The 13,463-nt window shown below is 36.9% G+C and overlaps 2 protein-coding genes across 2 annotated transcripts; both read left to right on the top strand.

The window, feature by feature from the left end:
- The first annotated feature begins 548 nt into the window (after positions 1-548).
- On the top strand, positions 549-3,349 carry LOC138137017 (golgin subfamily A member 6-like protein 22). Its single transcript, XM_069056318.1, has 4 exons — positions 549-1,160; positions 1,385-2,311; positions 2,370-2,977; positions 3,031-3,349. Exons 1-4 carry the CDS (start codon positions 549-551, stop codon positions 3,347-3,349), a joined length of 2,466 nt encoding a protein of 821 aa, XP_068912419.1.
- A 41-nt stretch (positions 3,350-3,390) lies between these two features.
- LOC138137016 (RNA-binding protein 25-like) lies at positions 3,391-6,949 on the top strand. Its single transcript, XM_069056317.1, has 2 exons — positions 3,391-4,446; positions 6,848-6,949. The coding sequence occupies exons 1-2, from the start codon at positions 3,391-3,393 to the stop codon at positions 6,947-6,949; spliced, it is 1,158 nt and encodes a 385-aa protein (XP_068912418.1).
- The last annotated feature ends 6,514 nt before the right edge of the window (positions 6,950-13,463 follow it).

Raw genomic sequence — 13,463 nt, 5'->3', positions numbered from 1 at the left:
ACTATGCCGATCGGCATACTGTTCTAGTATACTTTAGTAAAATATCATCTGGACAAAGCAAATATCGACAGTACATTAAAATTTCTCAACTTAAAAGGAACAAAAACGTTTGTTTAGAAAAGTAATGACATTTTCACATGTTGGACGTTAAACCTGACAACAGTGATAGCTACAAAGTTTTATAAGTTGCAACATGCATAAAATAAAACAAAATTTGATCAGCGAAGCAAGCAAGCAAGAGATCAGCGAAGCAAGGTAGGAAGAGGCGGAGCGGTGTGGGGAGGAAGGAAACACCCAAGAAGAGAAGGTTAAACAAACGGAAAACGGCGACATCTAGGAGGTAAAGAGCAAGCCTATGAGCGAGGGAAGCAGAAACCGTTCTTTTAGCCAAGGAAGGGGGGAGGCGTCCCAGGAAGACAAGAAAAAAAAGGAAAAGAACGGGAAAAGGAAAGACAGGAAGACAAGAAGAGGAGGAGGAGGAAGAGGTATTTGGGACAAGTAAAAAAACCGCAAGGTCACCGGAAGTGGAGAAGAAATTAGGCAGGGAAATGGAAAAGATATTGGAAAAGCTGGAGGAAGTGAAAAGGGAAATTACAGAGGAAATAAAGGAGCTGAGAAAAGAGAATCAAGATGTCAAGAGAGAAATAGAACAACTAAGGGAAGAATTTAAGAATAAAGAAAAGAAATGGGAGGAGGAGAAAAACAGCATGTCGGAGAGAGTAGCATGGCTGGAAACGAAAATGGAGAATGAAGAAAGAAGAAGAAGGAAAAATAACATAGTGATAACGGGATGGAGAAGTGAGGGAAGTAGCAAGCAACAGAGCAGAGAGGAAGTAGAAAAGTTTATAAAAGAAAACATAGGGGAAGCGAAAGTTAAAGATTGCTACAACATAAACAAGGACCAAATACTAGTGCAAATGGAAGAGTGGAGTGGGAAAGAGAAGGTAATGAAGCAGAAAGGAAAATTGAGAGGAAATAGGGCAACAGAGAAAATATTTATTGACAACGACCTCACAAAGAAGGAGAGGGAAATACAGAAAAAAATACGAGCCATCGCCAGAGAAGAAAGGAGACAAGGGAAAGATCTAAAAGTTGGGTACATGAAAATAACCATAGAGGGGGTGCAGATGAGATGGAATGAAGAAAAGGGGAGACTGGAGGTTTTTCAGTAGATGTAGGAAGAGGAGATGGAGGAAAGGGAGACAACGGAAATGGACAAAGGATAAAGAAAAGGGTAGATGGACAAAAAAAAGGGAAAACGGAAGGAAAGCACAAAGGGGAACAAGAGAAACAAGGTACGAAAGGAGCAAAAGTATTATATTGGAACGTAGCGGGATTAAGAAAAAGAGGGGATGAATTTTGGGACTATGTACGACAATTCGAGGTAGTGGGACTGGTGGAGACTTGGGTGGAGAAACAGAGCTGGGAAAAAGTAGAAAGGACGCTACCGAAAGAATACAAATGGGAAGGACAATGGGCAAAAAGAGGAAGAAAAAGAGGAAGAGCGGCAGGGGGAATAATAACAGGGGTGAAGTTGGGAATTGAAGAGAAACAAAAAGAAAAGGGGGAAGAAGAAGGATACATGGAAAGAAACGTTCATATAGATAACGAATGGTGGAAAATAGTAACAGTATATAGCAAGGAGATGAGGAAAACAACAAGACGGGTCGAGAACACAATGAAGATGGACAGGGAAGAATGCATGCTGTTAGGGGGTGATTTTAACGGGAGAATTGGAGAGAGAGGAGCCAGAAATTGGGAAGAAGAGAAAGGGGATGGGAGAAGAAAAACGAAAGACAAAGTGGAAAATGCAGAGGGGAAGAGGCTGATAGAGTGGATAGAAGAAAATGGATGGGAAGTGCTGAACGGGAATAAACGAGGGGATGAGGAAGGGGAAGTGACATACGTAGGCAGCAGGGGGGAAACAGTCATAGACTACGCAATAGTAAATGAGGCAGCATGGGAGAGAGTGAAAGAGTTCAAAGTGGGAGAAAGAGTGGACTCCGACCATCTCCCTCTAGAAATTACCATAGAGGGATCGAACCAAGAAGAAAAGGAAAAGGGAGAAATGAGAGAGGAGGAGAAGAAGGTGATAGTAAAAGTGTGGAGTGAACATGGAGTGAAAGAGTACAGGAGGAGACTGGAGGAAGCAACATTTAAGGAGCAGGAAATAGAGAAGATGGTGACAGAGCTAAAGGAAGTGATCGAGAAAGCGACGAAGAAAAAGGAGGTGATAGTGAGGGGAGCAAAAGGGGCAGGAAAGAAAAATGGATGGTGGGACAGAGAATGTGAGCAAGCAAAGAGGGAAGTGGTAAAGGCGTTGAGAGGATGGAGGAGGAACAAAATTGAGAGAAGCAGATTCCTAGAAGCGAAAAGAAGATACAGAGAGAGAGAGATGTAGAGAGAAGAAGAAGCAGAAGAGGGAAAGGGAGGAGAAAGAGATAAAAGAAATAAGAACAAAGAGGGAGGTGTGGAAATACATAAACAGAGAGAGGAAGAAAAAGGAACCAGTGAGCGAGAAAATAACAATACAAGAATGGGAAGAGTACTTCATGAAACTGCTGGAAGGGAGGAAAGAAGAAGGAAAGGTGGGAACACAAAGGAAAGAGAAGCAGACGGTGATGGAGGAAACAGAAATCACAGCGGAGGAGGTGGGAAAACACATAAGATACTTGAAAAAGAGAAAGGCACCGGGATGGGACGGGGTGCAAAATGAAGCGTGGATGTATGGGACTGAAAGAATGGTAGAGAGAATGGTGGAACTGATGAATGGGGTATGGAGAGGAGAGGGATTCCCGGAGGACTGGAGAGAAGGCGTAATCTGCCCAATTTTTAAAAAAGGCGAGAAAAATAGAGCGGAAAACTACCGAGGAATAACTCTCCTGAACACGGGGTATAAGTTGTATGCGTCTGTTTTGAGCGAAAGGATGAAGAGGGAAATCGAGGAAAAGGGAGTGTTGCCGGATAGTCAGGCAGGGTTCAGAAAGGGAAGGGGTACTGTGGACAATGTGTACATCCTGGACCATTTAGCAAGGAACGAATTGAGGAAGAAAGGGGGAGGATGTACGCATTGTTCATAGACTTCAAGGCGGCGTTCGACAAGGTTGACAGAGTGAAAATGTTTGAATGTATGAGAGAAAGAGGAATAAGTGAATGGCTGGTGCGCAAGGTCGAGGAGATATATGCGAGAACGAGGAACAAGGTGAAGGTGGGAGAGAAAGAGGGCGAATGGTTTGAGACAACAAAGGGAGTGAGACAGGGCTGCCCGCTCAGTCCCCTGCTGTTCACGATATACGTAGCGGATGTGGACGAAATGTTGAAGAAAGCGCAGGCGGGGGGGGGGTTGTAGTGGGTAGGGAGAAAGTATGGAGCCTGGCGTTTGCGGACGACATGGTTATTGTGGCAAAGAGTGAGAGAGAGATGAAAGAAATGATGAGGAACCTGGAAAAGTATGTGAGAAAGAAAAAGCTGGAAGTGAATGTAGAGAAGACAAAAATGATGGTGTTCAGCAAGAGAAAGAGGAAGAATGAGGAGAGCGAGTGGAAGTGGGAAGAAAGCAAGATAGAAAGAGTGAGCGAGTTTAAGTACCTGGGCTACACCTTCAACGAGAGAGCCACAGTCAGGGCGCAAGTGAGAGAGGTAGTGAGGAAGGCGAACAAGGTAGTTGGATGTGTGTGGGGAATAGGAGAGAGAATGTGGGGAGGCGAGTTCGGGAGGAGAATGATGATGTTCGAGAGCATGGTGGAGAGCGTGCTGATGTACGGAGCAGAGATATGGGGATGGAAGGAACGGGAGGAGGTGGAGAGGGTGCAAGAGAAATATTTGAGATGGGTGCTAGGAGTGGACAGAGAAACACCAGGGTACATAGTGAGGGAAGAGTGCAAGAGGAGCAAGCTGAGAGTAAAAGCGGGAAAGAGAGCGGCAAAGTTCGAGGACAGAATGGGCGGAAGGGAAGAATGCAGGATACTGACTGAGTGCTATAGAGAAAAGAAAAAGAACGCGGATGAGAAGGAGAGAGAGAAGTACTGTAGGAGGAACGGGTATGCCAGAGAGAAAGTGGAAAGAATGAGAGCGGAAGGAAGATGGATGTGTGCGGAGCTGAGCGAGAGGGACAGAGATACGGACAAGCAAGAGAGAAGGGAGAGAATCAGAGAAGCGAGGTACAACAGGGAGTATGAAAGGTGCCTGACAGAGGATGTTCCGGTGTATCTGGGGAGAGAGAGCACGAAAGAAAGGAAAATGATGGCGAGATTTAGATGTGGGAACGAAGAGAGAGAAAACAAGTACTGGATGGAGGAGGAGGAAAGAATGTGCAGGATGTGCCGTGAGGAGAGAGAGACGATCGAGCACATGTGGAGAGGATGCGGTGAAATGAGAGAAAGGGAGGAAAAGGAACGGGGAGAAATACTGAACGAAGACGGAAGAGAGATAGGATGGATGAAAGAGGTATGGAAGAGGAGGGAAAGGATAGAGAAGGAGAGGGGTGGGGAATAAAAGAAAATGTGGTTAATTTAAAAAAAAAAAGAAAAAAGAATGATTTTGGAATTGTAAGTTTATTTAGAACTGTGTAAAGTATAGGAATCCTTTAAAGCCCGTAGGGTAAAATAAAGTAAAGTAGTAGTAGTAATAGTAAAACAAAATTTGTCACAAAACATTTTTCATCAGATTCTTATTTAGAGACCCAATATTTTCTAGAGCAGCTTAATGTCGGCAGTAAATTAATTAATGAATAATAAATATCCTTACGTGCATAATTTAAGTAGCGTTACCAAATTATTAAGTGTAATTCTTTTTTGGCAAATCAATATTCAACAAAATGTATATATTTAGCTGAATCGAATTGCGAGTAAACATGTCTGCTTAGCAATAGACATCAGTTCTAGACCCAATAAGTCTCAAAATCACCAAACATTCTTTGCTTCGAAAGTAAATATATATTTTATTTATAGTGAACAATTTAAGACGAGTTAAAGGTGGCAAGCTAACAATATTAATCATTTTCACGTCATTTGTAGAAACGATCAAAATGTCTGGCTTCAAAGGTAAAAGCTTTAAATCTTTTAAATAGAAATTTGACTTTCTTAACCAGCACTAAATTTCAGACCTTGATGATCCTTTTGCCAACATAAGAAGGATATGTATTGACTTTGGTTACAGTAAAGTTATAAAATGTGTCAACGTTTTTTGTACAATTTTTCACACTTTGGTCATATTGCTTGAAATTTACTACACAGTCGATAATTTTAGTGTAAAGTTGGTAGCAACATATGGACTATCAATAGCTGTTTTTGTTTATGTAACCTTTCACACCTCAATCACCTTTGTTAAAATCTCATTATTAAATTTCCAGATGATATCTACGATAATTCTGTCAGAAATGATCGAAAGCAACCTTTTGGACGTTATTCAATTCGTCGATTCATTTCCGTTGAGAGACGTTCTCGGTCCAGAGGTACGATCATTTGTAACTCCTTTCAAAAATTCTACAAGAATAAACCTTCGCTTTCACATTATTTGTGGAACCGCTACAGTCATTGGCGTTTTATTCTGTCACTGCTTCTCTATCATATCTTTTATTGGTCACTCCCTTTCTTGATTTATAACACGATCCGTCCTTGTCTTATACTTTTATATACAACAACGGAGATGTGCCTTCAAGTCTCATTGATTAATCAACGGATTTTGCAAGACTGTGTTGACGAAGTAGATTTTGACAAATTGAAAATTGTACAGCAAATTTCTTGTCAAAATAAAATTTTCAGAACGTTATGCTCTTGCATCGACCATCATGTCTTAATAACTAGGTATAGCACTAACACAATCGAGATATTTTTAACTAACTGTCATTTATTCAGGATGTTCAAGAAATTACTTGCTACTCTAAAGTTGCCTATGGTAATACTTTTATGGTTAACCGTTCCCGTTTTCATTATTATGATATTCGTCGATCTGTACGTATATTATCTGTTAAATGAAAACAACAAGTAGAATCACAAACGATGTTTTAGGCTTTCGAAGCTGCAAGCACCATCTGGAAGTTACGTCTAAGTATGTTGAATGTCTTTGTCACTATGATTGCTTTCACTATTTCTCAAGCTGGACAGAATTTGTTTGATGAGGTATGGGTAAGAATAAACTTTAAAAAATCTATCACCGACAAACCAAATTGTGAAATCTATAAAATTAACAGACGGTTAAAAGTACAAACCGCCTAAGATTTGTTTTTTGATTTTGAACTGACCATAAAATTTAATAATCCTGTTAACACATAAACGGGACTCCAACAAATATTTTTTCCTTTACGGTTTTAGCCTAGTGGCACTTTTGATATCTTAACTCAATGTTCGTGGTTCAACTGGAATGCTAAAAATAAGCAAATTTTGCTAATTTTTATGACAAATTGTCTGAAACCTTTTTCGCTGGCGTTTGCTGGAATCGTTATAAACTACAATTGAACTCTTTTTGTAAGAATGATAAAGATAATTTTGTATACCTAACAGTATCATGTTTTGTTACAGATATTACGCCCTAGTTTTGTATAACTTACAAAACTTTAATTGATCACTTTCAATGAAGAATTCCTACTAATTGTCACGTTTTTGTTTGCAATTAAATTATATTACTAATTATTATCACAATTTACAGATGTAATTAGTTAAAAATTAAATTAGAAAAATAGTTTAAAAAATGTGTTAAATGCTATAAGGGTATAAGGTCTATAATAAAGAAACCGAAAAATTATCGAACCGATCTCTTGATAATAAATAACTATTTTTAGTAAAATACCTGCTACAAAATACCATCCTTCTATATTATGTGATGAACTGATGAAGCAGTTTATCCGCAGGACCGAACTAAGACTAGGTTTCCGACGCAAGGATTACTGGCGCCAGAAACATACCAGTTTAACGGCACCAATACTGGTGGAACAGTACGCGTCTTCAAATAAATTCGGAAATAGAGGAGGCTGTGGATTTTATTATGAAGTTGGCAACATCCAATTTTTAAAGACAGTACAGCAGTGACATTTCACAACACAAGACACGTGTTTATTCTGATCGTGACATAAAAATTTACAAAGGAAACGCAAAATTCTAAATGTTGTTCTTCAGTTTGAATGCACAAATGAACTCGGCGCTTATGTCAGCGGACACACCTCTAATAGCCTCAGTTCTTTGATAATATGACGTGTGTTTCTAAAAATTGTATTTTTGAGGTGTGGATAAATAGAATATTCCATTATTGTAAAATCTGGAGACCTTGCAAGAAATTACACGACTCGGGTGTCAAATAATTCTTTCACGTAAGTAATTATTTCACGACCGGAATGTACTGTAGCATTATCTTGCTGAAAACATCCTTTGGTTTATCGTCATGTAACTTATTGAGAAAAGGTTCTAATAAGTCATTGCGATATCTTGCAGCAATTACGGTTTGGCTAAAAAATATTGGTCCGATGATTCGCCTTCTTCAAACCGCTAACCCAACACCAATATTATGTGGATATAAAAGAGTTTCTGCAAGTTCATGGGGACTTTCTGCGGAAGATATTTTCATGTTTTGTTTATTCAAACATCGTGAAAGGTGAAACCACATCTCATCTGAAGACATTCAACAATTGGGAAAACGCATTCTCGCCAAGACAATCTTCTTTAAAATAACTTTCAAAAGTTTTCTTATTTATTATTCGTTCCTAGGAGTTGTCGCGGAGGCCTCACCCGTATCCACCGTACTCAGTAGCTGTGGTCCGGGACAGAGCACAAAATGAATCCACGCCACCCACTAATGGGGATATGGATTGTTGACAAGACAATTAACACGTGGAAAGAGTTCCTCATGACTTTGATGGCAACTTTCTTTTTCACCATTCTTAATATTATTCCAGGCTTGACTGAGAGATTTCATGAGCATTCACGAGGTACCAATTTAACAGGGGAGACAATTCAAATCTTAATAGAATCACATAGTTTGCATCTCAACTCCTTTTAATGTTGTTCATGTTTATAAATTTATTTATTTGTTCAGCTTACTCATTTATATTGGGTGCCCCAAAATTCGCGGAACAACTTAGCAGTACGTTGTTGAGTAGTCATTAAAATATCAGGTAAAAATGTTTAAAAATATCAATCTTCTTTTTGGTAGAAGATATGGACCGATTCGTTACACTAAATATGGCAACATTTGATAACATTCTATGTATCTCAATAGTCTGCAAATATTTCCTTTTTGTTGTATCCATGGAAATGAGAGGGAAAAATCAAAGCCATGTTGCCATACGCTATTTGAGGTAAATCGAACATAAAATTACTATAGTTGGAAATGTTGGAAATAATGAAGAAAATAATTGCAAACCTGATCACAATTGTTCACAATTATTATGCCACTGGCTAATTAAAGACAAATAGTCAAAATCTTTTTTAATATTTAAAATAAATGAGATCAAAGGTGTACCCTTTGAACCCCCATATTTTCAAATTTAAGAGAGGTAGAATTTTTTAATTATTTTTGTCATTGTTTTCTAACATGAATTGACAAAGCCTCATTGAGTTGTTCCGCGAATTTTGGGGCACCCAGTAACTCGTATTAGTCAAATTTCAATTCACGGACCTCAAGTGAAATTTCCTACACTGGGGATATTAATTATAAGTTCACTAAAAGTAACTAACATTCATTAGAAGTGCAACAGACACCACACTAATCACAACATCTCTAAAACTAACCAATTTTTACTTTTTTTCAAGTTGAATCTGTTTTTTGATATTTGTTTGACATTTTTTTCGTCTTTTGATAAAGGATAACATTGCATATAGTAATTGGTGAAATCAGAAAAAAATAAACTTTTCAAAAACGCTACGTTTAACGTGCTATTAAAAAATAACAAGTTGTTCCTATGTCTCAAAAACAAATGAAGATACAAAATTGAAAAAATACAAATAACGCAAACTTGTCGTTCTCTATTACGTTGAAGTATTCGTGATTATTATAGTGGAACCAGAAATATAGTGATTTTATGAGGGATGGAGTACATTAACTTGAGAGGATCAGTTATGGCACGGCAATAAACTTCTGGGACTCGTCGCGCGACTGGGCTCTACCTACCTTTGTCTCCGATGGTCCATTTTCAGACAGCTCAAAAATATCTATTATAGAAGATTTATAACTCTCTTCAAGTAGGTAATAAAAGTGACCCCAAAATTGTAAAAGAAATTATCGACCAGAGTCCATAAAATCACTATATTTCTGGTTCCACTATAACTAAGTTACGAAGTTAAGCAGTATTTATCTTGAATATTATATTTTCTAGGTCAGTTTTTACCAACAGTAAACGATCGCAATAATAAATTATCAATGAATTGGTCTTGTCTGTGTTTTAAAAGATTAATGGCTAATAACTCTGCCTATATCTATATACAGGTGCGTCCTAAAAAACGCCGCAAGCCATATCTCCATTATTTATGGCTCGAATTAAATGAAACAAAAACTGAAATAAATCATTTTAAAAACACTATATGGACGATGTAGACATTTTTTTTTTCAATAAGTCATTCAAGGTCAGATGATAGTCAACTTTGTTTTTTCAAATAGCTTGGTATATTTTTTTATTCTGATTTTGAAAGAGATTATTTTTATGAATCCAACGATGTGGCAAAGACAGTTTTTTCGAGTTGGAAATACCCTCACCTTCGCAGCTTCACCCCTATTTCATCCTCTGAGTATATCGTCACCTTCGCAGCTTGACACCCACAAAAAGCAACCCCTATTATCATTTTTAAGCCTGTTAAGCACAAAAAAAGTTTTTTCGAGTTGGAAATCGCGTTTGCATGATATGTTCAGGTGTCATAGTTACATTTGGTTGTTTATAAAAGTAGCAATTTCGCAAAATGTGTTTGAATGATTGTGTTTTACGGGAAGATGTCTTAAATGAAGCAGGACAAGCTTCAAATACCTTAATACCAGAAAAATCAAAAGGCAGGTATCTGAAATCAAACGAGACAATCAAACACTAGGAGGATCTAAATAAGGTTACAACTGAAAATAAAAGTGTTATGTTGGCGTATTTTCATGAATTGGTAAGTGATCATAGTGTTAGTTTCTTATCGTATTGATCTTTTTGTTTATATCGGGTGTCCCAGAACTCGCGCGTCAGCCGTAAACCACAAATTCTGTTCTTCCATCTGATATAAGATTTTCAAGATTTTTTTTCTTAAACCATTTAGTTTTTAAATTACAGCAATTTTAAGATAGCCAATCACAGAAGAATGATTAGTAAAGTGTATCAGGTGAATTATTCCGTGTACTGTTGTTGCCAGGTAACAAAATTAATGTTAAAAAGTCAATATTTGTCTGGTCAACTATGCAAACGTTTTATACTAACGTCAAAGTGACATTAATTAGTACATTTGAAAAGTGTCGATTTTTGGACGGCAACACAGTAAGAAATATTCACTCCCGAAGAATACACCGAAATGATGATAATCTACGGGGAAAGTGGCAGGAATTCTAAAGCGGCCCCAAGGTTGTATCGTGAACGCTTTCCACATCGTCGGCATCCTAGTTCGGATATATTTTTAGGTTTAGTGAACAGAACAAGAACCATTGGTTTTTTGGTTCCCGATAGAAAACGAGTTGGTGGTGTTGACCGCACTCCTGATACGGAAGGAGTCGTACTTCAATCATTTACGGAAGATGGAACGAGAAGTATTAGAAATGTGGCCGACATCCTGAATCAATCAAAAAATACTGTTGAAAACATTTTAAAAGGTAACCACATGCACCCGAATCATTACACCAAAGTTCAACGTCTATTATCGGAAGATTATGCACCTCGATTGGAACTCCAGGAACACGAAAAGAATACAGGCTTTCTTGCAAATGTGTTACTTACGGATGAATCCTATTTTTGCCACAAAGGGACTTTTAATAGTCACAATCTTCACGTATGGTCAGGAGAAAATCCACAATTTGAACATTTACATTAAAAATGTACTTTTCGTTTAATGTTGTCTCCGTTTTCTGTTAAATGTCAAAGTGACAGAATTTCATAAAAGTTGTCCAAACATTTCATCACAGTTTTTTAGCAGCAACATCTAAAGTCATTTCCTCGGAAACGCATACATTTAGTAGAGTTACCTTCGGGAAGGCGTGTGTGATTGGTTATCTTAAAATCGTTTTCATTTCGAAACTAACATGCTTTTGGCGTTTTTTGTTGTGGAATCCTTGTCGGATTAAATATTACAATTAGCAGTTAACGGCTGACGCGCGAGTTCTGGGACACGTTGTATAGTCGAAGAAAAAAGTAGTCTACAGTAAAGTTTTAATTATTCTTCGTAAAAAGACAAACTTCATTATGAAATTACTGCGTTCATCACAATACATGAAAGTAGAAACATAATTTTAAAACATTCTGAAACTTGCGGGCGAAGCCGCGGATAAAAGCTAGTTAAATATAAATTAAAGTTGAAGTACAGAGCCGTTAACAAACGAAGATTTTCTATTTTAAATCAATAACAAATGTATTAAATATCTAGTTGAAACGAAGTAAGGTAAGAAGTACATGTCTGGTTAGCAACAAACATCAGTAAGTACCATGTTAAATCTCAAGATAACTGAAACAACTTGCTATAATGGTAAAAAAATTAATGCTGATTCGAATTTCTCAATCCCTTAAATTTCAGATTCTGATGATCCTTTCGTTCTTATGAGAAAACTATTTCTTGACTTTGGCTACAATAAAGTCGTAAAATGTGCCAACGTCTTTTATGTTCGTATCCCACCTCCATCCGGCGGCACGGCAATTTTGCCGGAGTACATAGTGCAGTGCTTATCAACATAATTACCGGCGTCTCGCCTCCACATTTTGACTTTTTTGTGTTTTATGTTCTGTGTCAATGTTAAGGAATTTCCTCACGATGTGACATGAGTATAATAATATACCTTTTTGAATTTCAACCACCAATGTGTTCTCTAAGTCCAAAATTTTTAAATTTTTAAAAAGAGATTGCGGTACTATTCCTGTTGCTGAAATTATAAATGGTAAAATCGAAATTTTTTCTAAACACCAAAGATTTCTCATAGCAACGGAGAGTTCTAAATATTTATTAATTTTTGTATTATATGTCTGTGTTATATTGTGTGAATTTGGAACAGCCATATCGAAAAGATATGCTTGCTTTTGTTGTTTATTTAAAATAATAATGTCTGGTCTGTTATGCTGAATGTGAATGTCAGTTAAAACTGTGCGATCAAAATATAATTTGTAATTGTCATTTTCTAAACAACTTTCTGGTTTATAAATGTAATGTGGTTGTGTATCCTTTAATAAATTGAATTTAACTGCTAAATTCATGTGTATAATTTTTGCGAATATATCATGACGTTTTTTATATTCGCTTTGAGCCAAAACGGTGCAAGAAGAAATGATGTGTTCAATGGTTTCCCCTTCGGTTCCGCAAATCCTACATTTATCGATGATCGATTGTAAACCGCATATGTGTTTTTTATAATTTCTTTTATTTATAACACGATCTTGTATTGCAAAAATAAAACCCTCAGTCTCAGGATGAATATTTGATTTTTTAAGCCATGCCTGAGAAGCTTGAATATTAATTTCTGGCTGTTCTAGCTCTTTAAAATATCTCCCATGTAAAGACTTTTGTTTTATATTTGCTATAGTGTCAGGTATATTTGGCTCAACAATATCTGAAATTATATTATCACTTAAATTTAAAGGTGTGTAACCTTTATCCGCTGAAACCAAAGCATTAAAAAAAGTGTTATCACGAGCTCTATTGAGAAAATAATTTTTTAGTGAAGCAATTTGATTTTGTTGTAGAATTTCGAGATTTGAAAAACCCCTACCACCATTTTCGCGTGGTAAATTAAATCTTTCAATAGCAGATTTGGGGTGATGTTTACAGAATTTTGTAAAGAGAACTCTAGTTTGAATATTTATATTCTGTAAATTAGTTTTGGACCATTTTATAACACCAAAAGAATAGGTCAACAATGGGACAGCATATGTATTAACTGCTTTAATTAAATTATTACCGTTTAATTTTGATTTTAAAATAGATTTAATTCTTAAATAAAATTGTTTTTCTAAATTTTCTTTTATATAATTGTTTATTCTTTTATCGGTGTTATGTCCATTGTGCAACTATTTTAGTAGTGTGTTTCACAATGTGTCCATTTGGTGGTACCCATGACGAATGGAGCCTGGCCGAAAATACTTTCTATGAATATTTAAAACCGTGTTCGAAAATGTTCTACCATCTGCACTACTGATCTATGTTTTTCTTGGTGTTCAGCTCGTTTCGTCTCTGTTCTACTATTTTCTACGACGCAGCTGTCATACACTCTCAAATCATTTTAATTAATCGTCGAATTTTGCAAGTGTGTGGCGATAATCCCGGTTTTGACAAGTTTAATATTGAAGAACGAATTCATTATCAAAATGAAATTTT

This window comes from Tenebrio molitor, chromosome 8, assembly GCF_963966145.1.
Source record: "Tenebrio molitor chromosome 8, icTenMoli1.1, whole genome shotgun sequence".
NCBI lineage: Eukaryota > Metazoa > Arthropoda > Insecta > Coleoptera > Tenebrionidae > Tenebrio > Tenebrio molitor.
The sequence above is the reverse complement of the archived record's forward strand: the minus strand, read 5'-3'. Positions and strand labels throughout refer to the sequence as shown.